This window comes from Eleutherodactylus coqui, chromosome 1 (genome assembly GCF_035609145.1).
Source record: "Eleutherodactylus coqui strain aEleCoq1 chromosome 1, aEleCoq1.hap1, whole genome shotgun sequence".
Classification (NCBI taxonomy): Eukaryota; Metazoa; Chordata; class Amphibia; order Anura; family Eleutherodactylidae; genus Eleutherodactylus; species Eleutherodactylus coqui.
Window position 1 is genome coordinate 483,276,047 of NC_089837.1, and position 21,326 is coordinate 483,297,372.

Sequence of the window (21,326 nt, forward strand, 5' to 3'; positions counted from 1 at the left end):
CTCCTTTACACAAGAGTGATAATCTGTCGGAGAATAGAGGCGAAGCGCGCTGGAGATCACTTACGGCTGCCGGCCTTCATTCATTGCAAACAGGCAGGCAGTCACTCCTAGATTGAACGACTCTTGTTTACACTCAATGAGAAGTCGTTCAGTAGTCGTTTGGTTTTAGCTCACTGGGACGGAACGACTAGTGACTACGAAGCAATTTCTCGCTCAGTGCCCTATCAGGGGCCATGTCTAGTGCACTTCCCTTCTAAGGCCGGCTTCACACAGGCGTATTTGGGCAATATGCAGAGAATAGAAACCATTGATGGCTTCATGGGTTTGTTCACATTTCAGTATTTTGCACTTGCATTTCGGTCACACGGAAAAAAATAGATCACGTTCTAAGGCTGGATTCACACGAACGTATATCGGCTCGGTTTTCACGCCGAGCCGATATATGTCGTCCTCATCTGAAGGGGGGGGAGGCTGGAAGAGCCACGAGCAGGAATTGAGCTCCCGCCCCCTCTCTGCCTCCTCTCCGCCTCGCTGCACTATTTGCAATGGGGAGAGGCGGGATGGGGGCGGGGCTAAATTCCACAAATTCCGTCTCTCCCCATTGCAAATAGTGCAGAGGGGCGGAGAGGGGGCGGGAGCTCAGTTCCTGCTCCTGGCTCTTCCATCCTCCCCCCCCCCCCCGCAGATGAGGACGACGTATATCGGCTCGGTTTTCATATACGTTTGTGTGAATCCAGCCTAAAAATGCAGCGCTCTGGCACGCTCAAATGCGAATAAGCCGTCCTTACGGAACAACAAATTGGCAGTTTTGAACCCCAACATACCCATTCTCATTTACGCTGAAAGCAGGCGGCTGCCTCTATACACACTAGATCTTGTAACGATTCTAATGTGTATTGTCACCTTTAAATAATGTCATTTGGCACAGTGCGGCTGGTTTTAAATTGCACTGCTTTTCTGAAACGCAATTTTTTCAAATTAATTGGCATCTACCCATCGTCGCCGCCTTCTGCGGATACACGCACATTATGTCTTCCCTATGAATGCCACAGTTTTGTTGTGTGGCTTATTACATGACAATGTTTTGTTGTGAACGTTACATTTTCCATTGTTTACCCCCAAAGAACAATCCGGTATAGAAGAATTAAAGGAGCACTAATATAAAAAAAATGTGTGTGCATAAAGCTAAGCCAAAGAGATGTGTTCATGCGCTTCATTTGGACACATCAATTGTTGCAAAGTATTTTTAATCTAGTTAATACAAATAGATACAAAGTTGGCAGAGCAATTTTATTTTAAAGGAGCCCGTCACCTACTTGTAGCCCTATAAGCTAAGCATATGGACTGAATGTAGGGGACCCGAGTCTGGGGATGTAAATGTTATACATACTTCCCCTGTCGTTCCCCCCGTGTCAGCACTGAAAGCCGCCTTTCATTGCATTGAGCGGTGCTGCTAAGTAGTCTACGCATTCTAATTTTATAATAGGCGGACTACTTAGCAGCGCCGTTCAATGCACTGCAGCAGCGGCTTCTACTGCTGACACCAGGGATACAGTGGGGAAGGTAAGTATAAGACTTATATCCTTGGACTCCTTGGGTGACCTACTTTTAGCCCGTAAGCTTAGCTTGTAGGGCTAAAAGTAAGTGACATGGTCTTTTTAAAGGGGTTGACTAGTTGTAAACTATTGATGGCCTATTTATAGGATAGGGCATCGGAAGAAAAGATTCGGTTGCGGCGGTGAGCAGGAGAGAGTCGGGGGGAGAGAGGGAGAGAGAGATCTCCCCTCCGTTCCTTCCCTACTTTCCACCGCCGCTCCTCACCGGCAGCTGAACCTTTTCTCTCGAGCGGGCAGGTACTCGCTAAGGACAATGCTCGATCGAGTAATTGCCCCTTAGCGAGTATGCTCGCTCATCTCTAATACAAAGTTTCTCATATTTGTTTCTACTATTGATTTATGCAATGACGGTGCCTATTTTAGTGAAAGTAGACGGATACAATGGGGTTGCTGATAGAAGAATGAGGGATCCTTCCTATTGAAGTTTTTTTTTTTAATTTAAACTAGAAAATCTCAAAAGTAACACAAAGTACTTATTAACAGAGTGAAAGGCTGTAGTCTTTTAATAAGGACGACCAGAGAATGCAGCATATCTCAGGAACAGGAAACACTATACTTGTGTTCATTAATAGTGATCCGCTAATAGTTACATTCCAGTATTACCATATTAATAAGTTCTATGCTTTATTTTTGTTCAGTCACTTCAATCAGACGCAAGATGAAGACCAATGGTAAGTCAATGCTTATTATTAGACATCCTTAATTGGTACACCTATTTAATCACTATAGGCCTTGCAGCCTATTACTATAGTAACCGTCCCTATTAGAGATGAGTGAGTATACTCGCTAAGGCACATTACTGGAGCGAGTAGTGCCTTAGCCGAGTATCTCCCCGCTCGTCTCTAAAGATTCGGGGGGGCGGGGAGAGGCGGGGGAGAGCGGGGAGCAGCGGGGGAGAGCGGGTAGGAACGGAGGGGAGATCTCTCTCTCCCTCTCTCCCCCCCCGCTCCCCACCACAACTCACCTGTCACCCGCGCCGGCCCCCGAATCTTTAGAGACGAGTCGGGAGATACTCGGCTAAGGCACTACTCGCTCCAGTAATGTGCCTTAGCGAGTATACTCGCTCATCTCTAGTCCCTATACAGAAGCAGATATTCATATTAGTGATCACTTGTAGGATCGATATAAGTGACCTAATAGTGCTTACACACAACATTACTTCTGAAATAATTGTTCTAAATTCATTGTTTTGTCACCTTTTTAATAATGTCACATACTGGCTATCGATCAAACTGTTCATTTTTAGGAGGGGGTGCTGATAAGTCCTTACCTGACATTTCACACTTATTCTACATTGTCCCATTAGACACCAATGCACTTCTGACAGCGGTTTTGCAACTTCCTCAACCCATCCAGATAGAATTCCTCAGGTTGCGCAGCAAACCAAGCATCAACTGCTGCAATTACGTTAGAATTTAAGACAAATTTGATTCCCTTGAGATGTTTCTTCAACTTAGATAACAGATGATAGTCCGAGGGCGACAGATCAGGCGAATAAGGAGGATGATCCAGCACCTCAAAGCACAGGTCAGCCAATTTGCTCTGGGTGATGGCCGCTGTGTGGGACGAGGCATTGTGGTGCAAGAACACGACACCTAGGGTGAACCTTCTGCACCTTTTAGACTTCAGTGCCTCCTTTAGTTTAGCCAAAAGTGTTGTGTCAGGGGCGTAACTATAGAGGATGCAGGGGATGCGGTTGCACCCGGGCCCAGGAGCCTTAGGGGGCCCATAAGGCCTCTCTTCTCCATATAGGAAGCCCAGTACTATGAATAAAGCATTATAGTTGGGGGCCCCGTTCCAGGTTTTGCATTGGGGCCCAGGAGCTTCAAGTTACGCCTCTGTATTGTGTTATACTGATAGAAGACCCCTTTGGAAGGTAGTCCACAAGTGGTATCTTAAATTTATCCCAGTAGATAGACAACACCACCTTGGATGATGACTTCTTTATCGTTAGCAGTTGAGACAGGATAGTATCAGCATCCTCCCAGAAACAGTGTAGAATTCCCTGGGAGGCTTGCACGCCGGCACACTTTTGATCCGCTGCCAAACACTTCAGGAATCACTTGACAGACACCTTTCTTATATCCCGATCATTATGAATTATGGAGCAAACTCTTTCTCTGGAAGTGTTCAGAGCTTCGGCTTTCATCTTAACAGAAATTCGCTGGTCTTCCAGAATCATGTGGTTTCTGGAACGATCGCCACTGCATGTCTCCCGGAACGGCCTTCATCGTCGGTGTTGAAGTGACCGGTTTTAATATCGGCAGCCTAATTTTTTTTTTACTGTAGAGTACAAAGGCCACTTGTCACCTAATGGCTGCACCAGGTCACCGTGAATGTCTTTCGCCGACATCCCTTTCAAAAACAGGAACTTCATCACTGCTCTACATTGCCGTGAAGTCTGCTGCAGACTCCGCCATGTTGTCTTTATACCTGTCTAATGTGAGTGGCACATAAGATCAGGCCAACAACGTATTGCAAAGATCGAGCTGTCAAATTATATAACTTTCATTGATGTGAAAACAAAGGAAGATCGTGAAGCCGAGGACTTCTCAGCACCTCCTCTACATACTACAATGTCATAATGATCATCTAAGTATTACTTTTGTATTCGCATGACCCCATTATTATTGCGTTAAGCAATTATCGCGCACGTTCACTGATTTGCGTTAAATAGTACTATTGTTGTCTGCTCTTCTGCATCATATGAACTAACTCTTAAAACAAACCGCTTATGGTTTAGGCTTTATTGTCATTTGGGTACAGCTAATTGACTTTTTAGGGTATAGCCACATGCGCTGCTTTTGTGACTTTTTTGTCATGATTATAGCAAAATTATATTAAAAATGTTGAATCGCAGACGAAAACTTCATAAAAACTTCTATGTGTAAATATACCCATAAAGAGTGTTTGTTTTTTATTTGCCATGTATTTCATTTAACCTGTCAAGATTTGGTAGGAGGTGAAAAAAAGGGGATGTGTTTTGGGACTTGGGATAGGCAATGTCTTGTGCTTAGACTTTAGGGTCTGATGAGTCCACTTCAGTAGAAGAGATGGATAGATGTAGGGTATAAAGGCCCTCTGAGATTATCAGGCATGTAAGCGCGTCCGACAATCGCTCCTCTTGTGCTTTCACACAGCAGCGATAATCGTTCAGTGAATGGAGGCCGAGCGGGATGGAGATCGTTTCTGGCCATCCACCTCCATTCACAGTAAACAGGCAGTTGTTCACATATGAATGATGGCCTGTTCACACGGTCCGATCATCATCTGGTTTTTAAGCCTGCAGAAACTGAATAACGAACTATAAGCAAACGAATAATCGCATGTAGAGATGAGCGAACGTACTCGTTTAGGGCAATTTCGCAATCGAGAACCGCTTTTTTCGAGTGACTGGCTACTCGGGCGAAAAAAATTCGGGGGTTGAGCGGGGCAGGCGTGGTGGAGCAGGGGGTTGCACAGGGGAGTGGGGGGGGGGAGAGAGAGAGAGCTCCCCCCTGTTCCCCACTGCTACCCCCTGCTCCACCACGCCGCCCCCCCGCCGCCCCCCGAATCTTTTCGCCCGAGTAGTCAGTTACTCGAAAAAAGCGGTGCTCGAGTGCAAAATCGCCCTAAACGAGTACGTTCGCTCATCTCTAATCGCGTGTCATTCAGTTACTGGAGGTCTTCACACCGAACGTTAATGTTCAGTTTCGCTCGCTTCAGTGATAAACTGAACAATAACGTTCCGTTTCAATGGGCCGGGTGATTAAAGATGTTATGCAAACCATTTTAATTATAGCGAGTGTTTAGCTTGGAATTATTTTTCGCAGACCCTTTTGTAATACATTTCTCCTGCTTCCTGTTTTTGTAGTTATGGTCCTGTGGGCAATAAGATACAACTGAAGTATGTAACTCCGGTCATCTTGACGGTCTTCGTTTTGGCGTTGTATCTCCACGCCCAACAAATAGAATCCACGGCCCGTCTAGATTTCTTATGGAAACTACAGGTAAATATAAATTGTAGCTCTTATACTGTAAACTCCAGGAAAGAGACCAAGTTAGATCCATTTAAATGTGGGCATCATAAAGATGCTATATCAATACTTAGCTAGTGGGTATAAATTCACCTATTCGTAGCCCTTAGGGTGGACACTCACTGGCAATATTTTCTCTCTTGCACTGCGAAAGCACGAGAAAATTCTCGCCTCGCAGCGCAAGAAAGACGCCGGTATAAAACCGGCATATCGCTAGTGATTTCAATGGGGCCAGCGGCAGCAGCGCTAGCCACATTGAAAACATAGGCAGAATGCCACAGGCTTCTGCCACAGCTGTGGCAGAAGTAGCACTGCTTTGGCAAGCCCCCGGAATGATTATCGGGGAAGGGCTTGAAATATAAGCCCTTTCCCGATAATCAGTAAAGAAGTGTGTAAAAAAAATTAAAAAATTTACTCACCTCTCCGGCGCTTAGACACGTCCTCCTGGTGGCTCCCTACACTGCTATTAAGCTCTTTCAGCAGTCGGGGATTTAAAAATCCCCGCCTCCTGAAAGGGCTGTGCAGATTGGCTGAGGGCTCAGCCAATAGCAGCTACTGCTTAGCTATTGGCTGAGCGCTCAGCCAATGACACACTGCCCTTATTCATGAATAGCTATATCTTGGTATGCCATAAATCAAATACATTTATTGCTAGGTCTGTATTTGTGATGAGATTAATTTGGAATAACAGTATAGTTCATGGGCAATGATGCCTAAGTAGTGCCTAACATTGGCTCTAGAGCAGGGGTCCCCAACTCCAGTCCTCATGGACCACCAACAGGTCATGTTTTCAGGATATCCTATGATAAGAACACCTGTGGTAATGTCTGAGGACTGACTATAATTACATCACTTGTGCAACACTAAGGAAATCCTGAAAACATGACCTGTTGGCGGTCCCTGAGGACTGGAGTTGGGGAACACTGCTCTAGAGCAGTGGGGTAGAAAAGGGTTTAATCAATAACTAGGGCATCGCTTACTATCCTTCTACCCGATATGTATGGTTTTGTGATTAGTGTATTGGTATACTGTTCCAAATTATTATGCAAGGTAAATATTAATAGGATTTCAGTAAAATAAGTATTTAGGTTTTATTTTTTTGGACTAAAGTCTGTGTTTGCTTAATTTCTCATCTCCTCTTAGAGGTGTAGGATCAGTCTCAGATGGGTGTGTTAGTTAGATTACCAGTAGAGTTGAGCGAACATACTCTGCCGAGCTTGATGCTCGTTCAAGCTTCTAGCGTCTTCGATGGTGCTCATTACTCGAACAAGCATCAAGCCGGGTTGATCTGAAAATCTTATGGTTTTAAGGTGTTAATTTTCTGCAAAATGATCTGTGCCTGCAGCAAATAACAGATTTATGTTGGAAATGATATGAATGCCATTATGTGTTCAAAAACTGAATTCAGCATACTAATTTAGTAACATAGTATGTCAGGCTGAAGAGAGACAACGTCCATCTAGTTCATCCTGTTTCCAATCCCCACTTGTTGATCCAGAGGAAGGCAAAAAAAACCCAATGAGGCAGAAGCCAGTTAGCCCATTTGGCTGGAAAAAATTCCTTCCCGGCTCCATACTGGCAGTCAGAATAATCCCTGGATCAACCTCTGATAGTTCCTACATGACTGTAAGACCCGGATCAGCAACCCGCTGGGCTCCTAATGTCTATATCCTGTAATATCATAGCGCTCTAAAAAGACATCTAGTCCCCTCTTCCGATTTTGCCATCACCAAAATTTGGAACAACAGATTTTTGGTTAATTTCCAAATATAAATAACCAGATAGCCATTATCAAAACTTTCACTTGTAATAACACCTACATTGTAATAGAACTGTGGCAGAAAAAAATCCTTGCCCATATCCATCCATTTTGGAAAAACAAGCAAAATGTCATGTGCTTAACCCTCTCTAATCCACTGTCTGACGTCTAAAGACATTCTGATTGAAGGCTGTACAGCTTCCGATGTCAGAAGAAGTCCAGCAGGGTATTCCTACTGTATATTACTGGCCGCACTGTTGTCGGTGGCCTCTCCAGCATGTCCCATACGGCAGTACTGGCTCTAGCCAGCAGATGGCACCATTGTATAATGGTAGAAAGAGAGAGCCCTCTAGGAAACTCTGAATGCAAAATTGAATTGCAAAGGGTTAATAATTTGTAACATGGTATATTTCTACCCTAAACCTAAGTAGGTGAGTTTTAGAACAAGATGATCGAGGCCTTTTATTGCCTAATTTTTATGTCCATTTAGGCAACTGGAGAAAAAGAGGACATGGAAGAGCTCCAAGCGTACAACAGGCGGCTCCTGCACAATATCCTTCCTAAAGATGTTGCAGCTCATTTTCTGGCCCGGGAACACAGGAATGATGAACTGTACTATCAGTCCTGTGAATGTGTGGCGGTGATGTTCGCATCAATCAGTAATTTCTCCGAGTTCTACGTTGAACTTGAGGCCAACAACGAAGGAGTGGAGTGTCTACGTTTACTCAATGAGATCATTGCTGACTTTGATGAGGTGAGGACAAATATTACATGTAGTGCTTGTAAATGATCAAAACCTAACCTGATCTAGTGTCTATCACCTAATCTTTCTCCCATTGATTTCACTGATGTAGCAGGGCTGAAGCTTATTTTATGTACCATTGTAACTCACTTAGGATATCTAGGTAACGTTTCTGGTCTTTTTATGGAAAAACACTGATGACAAATGTTCCTACAATCATCGCCCTATGTAAAAGGGCATTTAGGATGCTTTCACATCTGCGGCGTGGGGGGGGGGGGGCAGTTTTCCTGCTCCGGCAAGAAAGGGGAATCCCCTGGCCGAATGGGTCCGTCTTATCCCATAAGCGAACAGTACCGGACGGACACCATTGACTATAATGGGGTCCGCTCAGTTTCCACTCAGCTGTCCAACATTTACCGGCTTACTACTGCCCAACTTACTACTGTCTCATTTCTTCCAGTATCTTTTTCCATGTGCAGTTGCAATTCATTGTGACAGGTACTTATTTTATTCAATTAGTGCATAAATCCTGTCTGCATAAGAAAGTATAGATTGGGCAAATATTTCACATTTGCATATCCATGTAAAATTTGGCAGATTTTATTTAACAGACTGAGTCAAAAACATTCAAAATGTTCACCAACTTAACCAAACACCCCCCCCCCAAAAATGAATCTCTCCTGCTCCCTATTGTGAGTAGCCATATATCGGAAAGGCCTTACAGAAAGGCAGCTGAGTCTCTAAGTGAAGGATGATAAGAGTTTAAAAGATATTTACAAGATTATGTCAGGTTGGATTTCATTTTTGCCATTATTTTGACGGCCTGTCAGAAGTAAAGCATTTGCTTCGAGGTAGAGTCAATCCAACATTTTTAAATCAAGCCGAAAATTGACTTTCAATATAAAGATCCTGAGGATTATTAATTAGATCACAGGGACATTTGAGACATCTCAATAGCCTTTAGCGTGGTGACATCTTGTGAAGACAGATACACAGGACCACAGTCTGGTCATTGGAGGCTTTCTACACCCAATGGGGCATTCTTACTATAGACAATATATGCCTTTTCTGGAGTAAATTGTTCCAGACAATGGTCTTACATGCTTTGCATCACATTTAGGTTGGATGTGTATGGAGGGAGACAGTGCTGCTATCTCCTTCCATACATCGCAGGTGTCAGCTGTTTATTACAGCTGACACTTGCGGGCAACAGCCCCGTTCGGCCGCACGTCCGATCGGGACTGTTAACTCTTTAAATTCCCCGAACAATGTTCGGGGCTCCCGTACGCGCCCCCCCAGTGAGATTGGTAGAGCCATGCTGGTGTCATGGCAGCCAGGGTCCTTCTGAAAGACCCCAGGACTATCATGGCAAAATGCCTATCAAGCCATCCCCGTGGGGGCGGCTTGATAGGCTGCCTGTCAGAATGCGGTATGATGTAATGCTATGGCATTACATCATACTGCATAAGCGATCTAAGCATCGCTGGCTGTGGTCCCCTAGGAGGACTAAAAGAAAAAGTAATAATAAGAACAATAAAGTTTTATTAATTATTTTAAAAAAAGTAATAAAAGTTCAACAAACACCCCTTTTGCCATATTTAGAATAAAAATCCAAATAATAAAAAAAAATACATATTTGGTATCACTGCGTCTGTAAAAGTCCGATCTATCAAAGTGATGCATTATTTACCACGCAAAGTGAATGTCGTCCAAAAAAGAAAAAAAAAAAACGCCAGAAATGCACTTTTTTGGTCATCCTGTTGCCAAGAAAAAATCTAATAAAAAGCGATCAAAAAGTCCTATGTATTCCAAAATGGTATCAACGGAAACTATAGGATGCTCTGCACAAAATGAGCCCTCGCACGACTATATCAACGGAAAAGTAAAAAAGGTATTGTGCGCAGAAAATGGAGGCAGAAAATAATTTTAAAAAATTAAATTAATTTAAAAAAATATATAAGTAGTACAGCAAAAAAAAAAACTGTACGAGTTTGGTATCGTATTAATCGTACTGACCCAAAGAATAACGTTCTTATGTCATTTTTGTTGCAGTTTGTGCGCCGTAGAAACAAAATGCACTGAAACATGGCGGAATGTCGTTTTTTTGCCATTTCTCTCCACTTAGAATTTTCTTAAAGTTTTTTAGCACATTATATGGTACTTTAAATAGAAGCATTGAAAAATACAACTCGCCCCACAAAAAACAAGCCCTCATACAGCGATGTCGATGGATAAATGAAGGAGTTACGATTTTTTAAAAGGGGGGAGGAAAAAACGAAAATGGAAAAAAGCAAAAAAGTGTCGTCACTAAGTGGTTAAAGAGGTATTAGAGTTGTGAGGCTAAGTAAAAAAAAATTCCAGATATAAAAGGCGTTTGAGCCATGTATATGTATATCTGATTATCACATAAGTCAAGCAGCCATTACTGTTTTGTCATGTTCTTTGTTTCTGATGCTTCCCAGTAACACTACTCTCCCAGATGGCCGCTGCATCTCTGCTGATATACAGCTTAAAACTTCATTTTATACAGTTCCCTGCTCTGTATGTCCTGCCTGTGCTGCCAGAGGTACACTTATCATGGGAGAATCATTTCCCTTCACCATTACAGTCTGGCATGATGGAAATTATTCCCTCCATCTCTTCATTGAAGTGGATGGCCAAAGCCTTCCATAGACAGAAAAAGTTTTAATTCCTCTGACAGCGAAAAACCATGCGATGGGGCCTATTCATCAGCAAGTGGCCCGTCAGTTCTCTATGCAACAAGAAGGTTTTTTGACTGTACTGCTTCTGTATACTCTTGGTAGAATAGTCAAGTCAACTGGTAAGCTGTCAAGTCAAATATCGTAGGCCAGTTTATCTTTTAGTTTAGGGTTTTTTTATACCCTTCAATTTATAATCAACTTTACTTTTTAGATAAATAGGTAATGACATATTTACTATTTTCTATAACGAATGATGCAGAAATTCTGGTAAAGTATTATCCTTAAAGGCATTGTCCAGTTGTAGACTATTGATGACCTATCCTTCTCCTGGGCTGATTTGCTAATGCAATAAGAGCTGATTTCTGCAGAAGGCAACCAGCTCCTTTCTTACTAAAGTGGGTCAGTTTGGTATTACAGGCCACGCTACCACTGAAATGAATGGGATCTTGACCTGTAATACCAAACTGGACCACTACAGTGGAAACGGAGCTATCTGCTTCCTGCAGAAATCAGTTGCAGTACATGATCACACTGGCCCAGGAGCAGAGCTGATCGGTGGAGTTGCTGGTTGACTGACCCCTGTTAATCTACTGTTAATGACCCTTCCTGAGGATAGGCCTTCAATAGTTTACAACTGGACGACCTTTCTAATTCTAGATTGTTTATTTTTTTGTTTTGTTTCTTAGTCTTTTTTTTTGTTCTTTTTGGGAGGGAGTGGGGGTGGATCAGTTTTTTTTCACTCTGAAATAAGTATCCTTTATGTGTTGGAAAGCACCGAGAGAGACTACTTTTCATATTACAGACATTAATGATGCTAGCAACCTTTCTAACATCTTCAACAGATCATCAGTGAAGAAAAGTTCAAGCAGTTGGAGAAAATCAAAACCATCGGCAGCACTTATATGGCAGCTTCAGGGCTAAATGATACAACTTACGACAAGGAGGGCAAGTCGCACATCACTGCGTTGGCAGACTACGCCATGAAGCTGATGGAGCAGATGAAGTATATCAATGAGCACTCGTTCAATAACTTCCAGATGAAGATCGGTGAGGATCACAATATTGGAGCATGTTTTGTTTTCTTCTTACTGGAGAATTCTCCCATTTACCTTTCCCCGACTTCTATAAATTACATCTTTTAGTTCTCCTTACCTTAGAAACACAAGAGCATAATTAATGCTTCCAAGATTGACTAGAGATGAGCGAGCGTACTCGCTAAGGCAAACTACTCGAGCGAGTAGTGCCTTATGTGAGTACCTGCCCGCTCGTCTCTAAAGATTCGGGTGCCGGCGGGGAGCAGCTGGGGAGAGCGGAGAGGAACGGGGGGAGATCTCTCTCTTACTCTCTCCGCCCTGCTCACTCCCGCAACTCACCGCTCTCCCCCGCCGGCACCCGAATCTTTAGAGACGAGCGGGCAGGTACTCGCAAAAGGCAATACTCGCATCTCTACCATTGACGTAAAGGATAAATGATTGTCCGCAGTGCCGGACTGGGGTACCAAGGGCCCACCGGTAAAATTCATTCTTGGGTCCCACTGTACAGCTCTACATGCAAATATTACCTGATCCCCGTCTACAAATTCCTGCCCACTGTATTCTCCATGCAAGTAAATAGGAAGGTGGCTGCTTTTGTGTGTTGCCTAGTTTCCTCTGAAGTATATGGAGGCAGGAACTGGTGGAACCCTATTCACCCAATAGGTGAGGATTTCAGAGGTGGCATGCATGGCATATCTTGTAAAAGGTGAGATCACACATAACAGCTACAACATACCCAAAAAGTGCACCAGCATGCAGTATTATCACAAAGCAGCAGTTTTCAAACTGACTTTTAATGTAGAGTTTTGCAGGTGAACAGCAGATTTAACCTTTTCCAATCCAATTTGTATCCTGGTTTTCCCAGGGGGCTTACTCTTTTTCTGCCGTTATACAATGGCAGTTATACAATGCTGTTATACAATGAGGTGACACTATGGATAGGCTGCGACAGCAGAGAGGCTGGCAATATACAGTAAGAGAACCTCGACGGACGTCTTCCAACATCGGAGCTGTACAGCCTTAAATCATAATGTCTTAAAGGGGTGGTCTCGCGAAACCAAGTGGGGTTATACACTTCTGTATGGCCATATTAATGCACTTTGTAATGTACATTGTGCATTAAATATGAGCCATACAGAAGTTATTCCACTTACCTGCTCCGTTGCTAGCGTCCTCGTCTCCATGGTTCCGTCTAAATTCGCTGGCAGCTTGCTTTTTTAGACGCGCTTGCGCAGTCCGGTCTTCTCCATTCAGCACGAGCCGCTTCAGTGTGCTCCCCGCTACAGCTCTTCTGCGCATGCGCAGACGAGCTGTCACTGCTCGGGAGCGCGCTGAAGCGGCCATTCTGCACCATCCTCTGTTAGAGGAAGGTGCAGAAACTGGAGCTGCCCAGCGGAGAAGCCCAGCCCAGCCCAGCCCAGCCGCCCCGAGAAGCCTCCCAGGTAAGTGATGGGTCGGGGGGGGGCTGTCGCTGCGCCGGGGGGGCTGCCGCTGCGCCGGGCTGCGCCGTCGCTAGGCCGGGGGGGGGCTGCCGCTGCGATGGGGGGGGTCTGTCGCTAGGCCGGGGGGGGCTGTCGCTGCGATGGGGGGGGCTGTCGCTGCGATGGGGGGGGCTGTCGCTAGGCCGGGGGGGCTGTCGCTGCGATGGGGGGGCTGTCGCTAGGCCGGGGGGGGCTGTCGCTGCGATGGGGGGGGCTGTCGCTAGGCCGGGGGGGGCTGCCGCTGCGCCGGGGGGGCTGCCGCTAGGCCGGGGGGGGCTGCCGCTGCGCCGGGGGGGCTGCCGCTAGGCCGGGGGGGGCTGCCGCTGCGCCGGGGGGGCTGTCGCTAGGCCGGGGGGGGCTGTCGCTGCGATGGGGGGGGCTGTCGCTAGGCCGGGGGGGGCTGCCGCTGCGCCGGGGGGGCTGCCGCTAGGCCGGGGGGGCTGTCGCTAGGCCGGGGGGGGCTGCCGCTGTGATGGGGGGGCTGTCGCTAGGCCGGGGGGGGCTGCCGCTGCGCCGGGCTGCGCCGGGGGGGGCTGTCGCTAGGCCGGGGGGGGCTGCCGCTAGGCCGGGGGAACTAGCGCTGGGCTCCGGAACCTAGCGCTGGGCTCCGGGGCCTTCACCTGGGCTGAGGGTCTAGCGCTGGGGAGCCGGGGGCTAGCGCCGGTTACCTGCTGTCTGGTCCGCGGCTGCGGGGCGTCTGGTCGGCGGCTGCGATGCGTCCGGTTGCCATGGAGACACAGCTGGCGGCGTCTCGGGAGCGCGCACGTCGGGCTGCAGCGAGCGACGGGGAAAGAGCCGGCGGCCATCTTGAGGAAACTTTTATAAGTTGCTGAAACGCTGGAACGGTAAGTACGAACCAGCTAAAAATGTCATTTACAGGGGGGCTTTGTAATGTATGTTTAATGGGGGGGACTGGGCAAAAAAAAAAATTAACTGCTTCCTCGAGACATCTCCTTTAAGACGTCAGACAGTGGATTGGAAAGGGTTAAGAAGCTGTATGTAGCGTGGGTGGGGGGGCCCACGCCTGCTCAGGGCCCATCGGGGGATTCATAGAATCATAGAATGGTGGAGTTGGAAGGGCCCTCCGGGGTCATCGGGTCCAACCTCCTGCTCAGTGCTGGGTCACTAAATCATCCCAGACAGATGTCTGTCCAGCCTTTGTTTGAACACTTCCATTGAAGGAGAACTCCCCACCTCCCGCGTAAATTCGCCTGTTCCCCTGTCCGAACCTGATCCTCCTCTTTCACATAAGGCACACAGTGCTTAGTTCTATTATCATCAGCGTGTTATTCATATAGGGGTGCCTTCTGCTTACATAAGTCTTGTACCTTTATGCCACTTCTAACATGCTGTGAAAGTAATAAAAAGTAGGAAAAGTATGTTTTTTTATATTAAATATCTAGATTTCACTGATTTCGTTTTTCTTTTTCTTCAGGACTAAATATTGGTCCTGTAGTTGCTGGTGTTATTGGAGCCCGTAAACCCCAATATGATATTTGGGGAAACACTGTGAATGTAGCAAGTCGAATGGACAGCACTGGAGTGCCAGACCGCATACAGGTAGGTTATATTATAGACTCTCTATTGAGAGTAGACGTATTATCCACTGCTATCCTCTTTGATGTCCCCATGGAACTTCACTTGCGAACATTGCTGGTAATCTTATATACTATAAAGGAGGAAAAAAGCTACTAATTCTGGCGATTAATAAAATTACATTTTTTAGTTACTAATTAAATACAGGTAGATAAACAGGGGCACGGGAACTAGTATGTGCGGGGACGAGTGTTGGGCATCGTTTGCCTGACATTCGTCCCGTCTAAAAGGGCCTTTATATATGGATATAATTATTGTGGCATCGTAACCCTGAACGTTTGGACTATGAAACACAGTGCATTAGGAGAGTCTTCAGATCCTTTCACTTTTTTTTTACATTTTGTTGTGGCCTTGTGCAAATTTTTTTTTAAATCATGTTTTTCCCCATCATTCTGCACTCAATACCCCATAATAACAAAGGGAAAACAGAGTGCTCAAAATCTTTGTTAATTGTTTGAAAAATAAAAAACTAACATTTCGCATTGACACAAGCGGTCACACCCTGTACTCAGTGCTTAGTTGAAGTACCTTTGGCAGGGATTACAGCCTGCAGCTTCTTGGTATGATGCCACAAGGTTTACACATCTGGATTTGGGGATTTTCTGCCATTCTTCTCTGCTGATCCTCTCAAGCTGTCAGGTTGGATGGGGGCCGTCTGTGGACAGATATTTTCAGGTCTCTGCAGAGATGTTCCATTGGGTTCATGTCAGGCTCTGGCTGGGCCACTCAAGGACAGTCACAGAGAGTTGTCTCTAAGCCTTCCTGTGTTGTCTTGGCTGTGTACTTAGGGTCATTGTCTTGCTGGAAGGTGAACCTTCCGCCCGGTCTGAGGTCTCTTGCTCTCTGGATGGGGTTTCCATTAAAAATAACGCTGTACTTTGCTCCATTCAGCTTTCCATCAACCCTGACCGCTCTCCCTGTCCAGCCGCTGAAAATCACCCCACAGCATAAGGCTGCCACCACCAGGCTTCACTGTAGGGATGGTATTGGGCAGGCGATGAGCGGCGCCTGGTTTCCTCCAGACATAATGCTTATTATTGAGGCCAAAGTGTTAAGTTTTGGTTTCATCAGACCGGAGAATCTTGTTTCTCATAGTCTGAGAGTCCTTTAGGTGTTTTTTGACAACCTTAATGCAGGCCTTTTTGTGCCTTTTACTGAGGAGGGGCTTCTCTCTGGCCACTCTGCCATAGCGCCCAGATTGGTGGAGGCTACAGTGATGGTCGACCTTCTGGAAGTTTCTCCCATCTGCATACAGGATCTTTGGCGCTCAGCCAGAGTGAACATTGGTTTCTTGGTCACCGCTCTCACCAAAGCCTTTCTTTCCCGATTACTTAGTTTGGTGGGTTGACAGCTCTAGGAAGAGTCCTGCTTGTTCCAAACATCTTCTATATAAGTATTATAGAGGCCGCTGGGCTCTTGGGAACTCTCTGCGCAGCAGAATTTTTTTGTAGCCTTCTCCAGATCTGTGAGCTCTACAGACAGTTCTTTCCTCTCATGACTTGGTTTTGGCTCTGATATACATTGTGAGCTGTGAGGCCTCTATAAACAGGAGGTGGGGTCTTGTAACCCCTTAAGGACCAGGCTGTTTTGTACCTTAAGGACCAGACACTCTTTAGGGATGTTACTCATGTGATTGTTTTTTTCTTCAGCTACTAAGATTATATTTCTTAAAATCTTTTTTTACAGATTTTTTTCCCCGTCTTTTAGACTCATTTAGAGTAAAAAGCTAAGAAAAAAATTTTTAACGATTTTTTTTTAACATTCAGGGCTCCTGCACACTTGCGTTTTTCTTGCGCGTTTTTTCACGCGATATCACTGCGTTTTTTTCACGCGGTTGTCAATGGGACGTTCTAATGTTAAAAACTCATTGCACAAAAATTGAAAAACACCAACTTGCGATGCGTTTTTAACATTAGAAAGTCCCATTGGCAATCATGTTAAAAAACGCAGCGATATCGCAGCTTTAAAAAACGCAAGTGGGTGTAAGCCCTCATAGTTATTTTTTAATTAGTATATTTATGCTAAAATAAAGTATGGGAATGAGTTCCTCATTTTGGTTTGCACAGTTTGATATATAATATGTATGGTTTTGGATTACAGCGCGCAAACGGCGACGGTTTTGGTTGGCGTCGGCCTTGGGTTATTTTCTTTTTTTATGTATATATTTTTATTCTATTCTGTAATTTTTTTTTTACTTATTTATGTAATTATTTTTTTTTACCATCTGTGTTCCCCATGATGTTATTAATATAAGACTTCTGGGGGACATTCACATGTTTTTTTTTATTTAACACTTTCCCACTGTAGCTGGGGCATCCATAGGAGCTCCAGTTACAGGAGAAAACATTCCCTGTAGTGACAGTAGTCACTGGCAGAGCTGATCAGGGTCTGCTACGACCCTGCAGTTCTGCTGTGACAGGGGATCCCAGCGGTCATGTGACTGCCGGCTCGCGTAGTGGAAATTATACTTCTACTTTCACTTTTTAGTACATAGCACTTATTGAGCCCTGTGTACTGGAGAAAGGAGAAGGCAGAAAGGGTTCAAAACCCGTCCTGCCATCTCTTCCGGGTTATCAGCTGTGACTAACAGCTGACAACCCGACATGCTTCTGATTGATCGCAGAAGCAGGGGCTTTAATCACCCGCCGTATTTTTACTATCGGCTGGGATTAAAGCCCAGGACCAAGCGCTGTAAATTTACTGTGCTCGGTCCTTAATGGGTTAAAATTATGTCCAATCAACTGAATTAACCACTGGTGACTCCAATCAAGGTGTAGAAAAATCTCAAATATGATCAAGAGAAATGTGAAGCCCGCAGAGCTAAATTTCAAGTGTCATACCAAAGGGTGTGAATATTTATTTCACTGCAAAAATTTTTTTTTTTAATTATTAAAAATTTTACAAAGATTTTTAAAAATTTTGTTTTCACTCAAAATGCACAAAACCACAGCATAGTGAAATGTAATATTAAGTGAAAAGGTCTGAAGACTTTCCAAATGCATTGTAGAGTTGAATGTATACACAGCTGTTTTTTTAGGGTTTTTTTCAGCTCTTTTTATGTCTTTAAATGCATAAAATTTCATTAAAAACCTTTCTTCTTTTTTAGGTTACAACTGACCTGTACCAGGTATTGGCTGCCAAAGGTTATCAGTTGGAGTTTCGAGGAGTTGTTAAAGTCAAAGGCAAAGGAGAAATGACCACCTACTTCCTCAATGATGGTCCAGGCAGCAGTTAGCAGGAGTCTTCTTTAAGGGGAAGGAGGAATTAGAAGCCTCATAGTGACCCCACATCCAGAACAATAAGGAAGCTACCTACATCATCTGCAACAAGTGCAGTTGCAAGGGGGCTGAGCGGTGCCAAAGCCTCGCACCTGAGATGCAGAGCTTGGCGGGGGAGTATATGTGTGTCGCTGTACTCGGCGTCCATGCTGCCCTGCCCGGGAGACTGTCTCATCTGTACAATGAAAGCCCAGAGAATTCGCTTTTCACCCCGGAACTTGAAAACAAAATACTCACAGGCGGTACATACAAATTATTTATTGTGAACGAGATCTTCTGCTATTTTCTTTTGTCATTTTTTTCTTTTTTTTTTTACTATTTTAATGGGATAAACAAGAGCAAAAGAATCATTTTTCAACAGACTTAAAAGATGAAGCTTCTCTAAAAACTGACCAAAGAGCCAGAAGTACGGGCCACAGCAGGGAGCGAAGGGCATTGCCTTGTACGTTATTATGCGCTGTATGTTTTCTCTTGAGAGCGAGTGACATGTCTCCAGCAAGCCGGTGGGAATAAGACCGTTCTCCATAGGATCCTCATTACCTCCCAAAGGGGCGTAAAAGGACAACAACAGTTCTGCAGCTCAATTCTTGCTTTCCATTCCCTGATCTCTCACCTTCCACTCTTCGCCATCTCCCGCTAATGGAGACTGGCAAACAGGAGCAAGGGATAGTCCTACACGGATCTCTCAGGAGGTCCCACTTCAGCGCATTTTTCTTTCCTGTTCTAAGTAGGAAGTGTTTTCGACAGACTCTCCGAGATCCCATAACATCCGAGGAGAGTTGCATGGGGAACCACATCCTAACAGCCACCGTCTTTTTGCCTTTTTTTGACCTACTCCCTCAACTGCCTTTTGATTCTGTGGAATTACATAAGCTTGAAGGGTGAGGAAAACGATGTGCTTGTGTGTCCACATCTCTGACAATGCACTTGTCTTTTTTTCACTGTGAACCTATTGTAATCTTTCTCATTTGCCAAAATTCACTTCCAGCCTGCAGATTTATAGATTCTCGGGTTTGGGAGACGAGGGATAAAATGTCTCAACTTTTTGGGGCAACACAGACTGTATTAGGTACTAGCTGGCCTAAGAATTCCTCAGGCTGCAAGGATAAGCCAGCGCCTTAATCCTTAAACATTGTAAAATTGGTTCCCTTGTACTTGTTCTGTAACCATCAGATGGTTAATCGGGTGGTAGTCCTTCTAGAAATGAGATCTACTTCAGGTGACTTGCACATTGAGTGTAGGGGTACTTGAACCTCACCAATGAACGAATAGTCCGAAGAACATTGTGAACCAATAAACTGCACAGACTTGACTTTAATGGTTACGATATAAAAGTGTCTCAAACAGCAATGGTGACTGTAGAAAAAAAAATACAAAAATGGTTGAGCTTCAAGTATATGTCAAGGTATTACCTACCTTTTGGTCTTTTCTACCTGTTTTACAACATTTAAAGCAGCGGTCAACACTTTTTGTGAAAATGTAATCTCCGCCATAGACAAGTCTCGATCCCTAACTAAAGGGCCAAACCCAGACACCTTTTAGCAAAATATTCAAGTGGAATATCACGGGGGAAGTGCAATTCCATGTCTGGTGCCAAAGAAGGAAAAAAAGTTACAAAAATACACTTGGGCTGCTTGAGTTGGCGCTATCATGTATTTTTTTTTACTGTTTCTCCTCAGAACTATTCAACCAACACTAAGTATTTTGGGGGAAGATGTGGTAGTGAACTCTTTGTAGAGTTGTGTTTTATTTGTCTTCAGTGAAAAGGTAACCTCCGGTTTCATCGTATCCACCGATCCGGCGCAGATCAGAGAGATGTTCAAAAACAAAAAAAAAATGTATGCAAGTTGTTTCATTTTTGGAAAGCTAGAGCTCCTTGGCTGTTGCGGAACTACAAATCTCTTCTGTTGCAAAGTCTCTAGTCAAGACTCACAAGTTTTGGCCAAACGTAACTAGGTGGTGAACTAACTCTGCTTAGGTGCTCTCTCTCCGTCTGCTATTATTGCATATGTTACACGAGAATCCATCATGATGATCTGAAGGACTTCGCTGCCGCCAGCATCTTTGTGGGAAACAGAGTGAAGTGCCTTCTTCATCTAGAAAACACACTTGGTATTGATACCAGTCTCCCAGCTACTACTACTACTACTTTATCTCCACATCCCATAATGTGCTTATACTTTTTGCCTTTTTGTCGATTTTTCTCAGAATGTATATATGAATTCTTATAAGCTGATTTGCTCAATTTAGCACTACTTTACGGTCACGCGGTAAAGTAGGCGCTCACTGTGCTAGGTATGGTTGAAAGGCCTGAAAATACTTTTGTTTGTCCATTGTCTTGAAATCTTTTTAATCCACTTGTTCAAAAAGGGTTTTCCAGGGAAAATATTATTGATGACCCATTCTCAGGATATCAAGTTGATCGGCTGATTGGGTGCCCCGCTGTCAGCAATACAAGATCATGGGGTCGGAGTGGAAGCTGCTGCTCCAACCCGTGTAGTGGCCAGCACTTGTAACTGCAGGCACAGCCCTCATTGATTTTACGATATGGTGTATTGTGTTGTGGCAATGACAGTGGGTGCCCAATCAACTGATTGGCTAGGGTCCCCAACAGCAGACCCCAGTTCATTACCTATTGATGGCCTGTCCTGAGGTTAGGTCATCAATGGTATTTCCATGGAAAACCCCTTTAATTACACTACGTTTAGCTTACAGGGGTTTTCGGAGCCATTTTTGTGGATGACCTATCTCTGGATTAGCTGAAGTCGGCTGTTTGGGACCATGGCCGAATAACTGTTCGGGTGCCGGCTGTCACTGGCAAAATACAGGGTGCAGAGCGGAAACAGATCACTCCAACCCCTGTGTAATGGCCGGTGCTAGTAATTGTAGGCACAACTCCCAGAGCTGCACCTGCAATTACTAGCACTGGCCACTACACAAGGGTTGGAGCGATCTGCTGACTTTAGCTCTGACAGCGGGTGCCTGAACAGCTGATTGGCTGGGTTCTCAAGCAGTAAACTCCAGTTGATCAACGATTGATGAAATTGCCCTGAAAACCCATTTAACCCTCCTGTGGTACCAGTTTCAAAGTGCAGAACTGCA

The 21,326-nt window shown here is 44.8% G+C and overlaps 1 protein-coding gene across 1 annotated transcript in view; it reads left to right on the plus strand.

Annotated features, from left to right (window-relative positions):
* The window catches only part of ADCY6 (adenylate cyclase 6), a 180,610-nt gene extending 159,539 nt beyond the window's left edge, over positions 1 to 21,071 (plus strand). The window contains exons 18-23 of the mRNA XM_066585787.1: positions 2,255 to 2,287; positions 5,470 to 5,605; positions 7,882 to 8,145; positions 11,678 to 11,882; positions 14,786 to 14,910; positions 18,053 to 21,071. Coding sequence (XP_066441884.1) covers positions 2,255 to 2,287; positions 5,470 to 5,605; positions 7,882 to 8,145; positions 11,678 to 11,882; positions 14,786 to 14,910; positions 18,053 to 18,181 — 892 coding nt within the window. The 3' untranslated portion in view covers positions 18,182 to 21,071. The remainder of the gene's footprint in view (positions 1 to 2,254; positions 2,288 to 5,469; positions 5,606 to 7,881; positions 8,146 to 11,677; positions 11,883 to 14,785; positions 14,911 to 18,052) is intronic.
* The last annotated feature ends 255 nt before the right edge of the window (positions 21,072 to 21,326 follow it).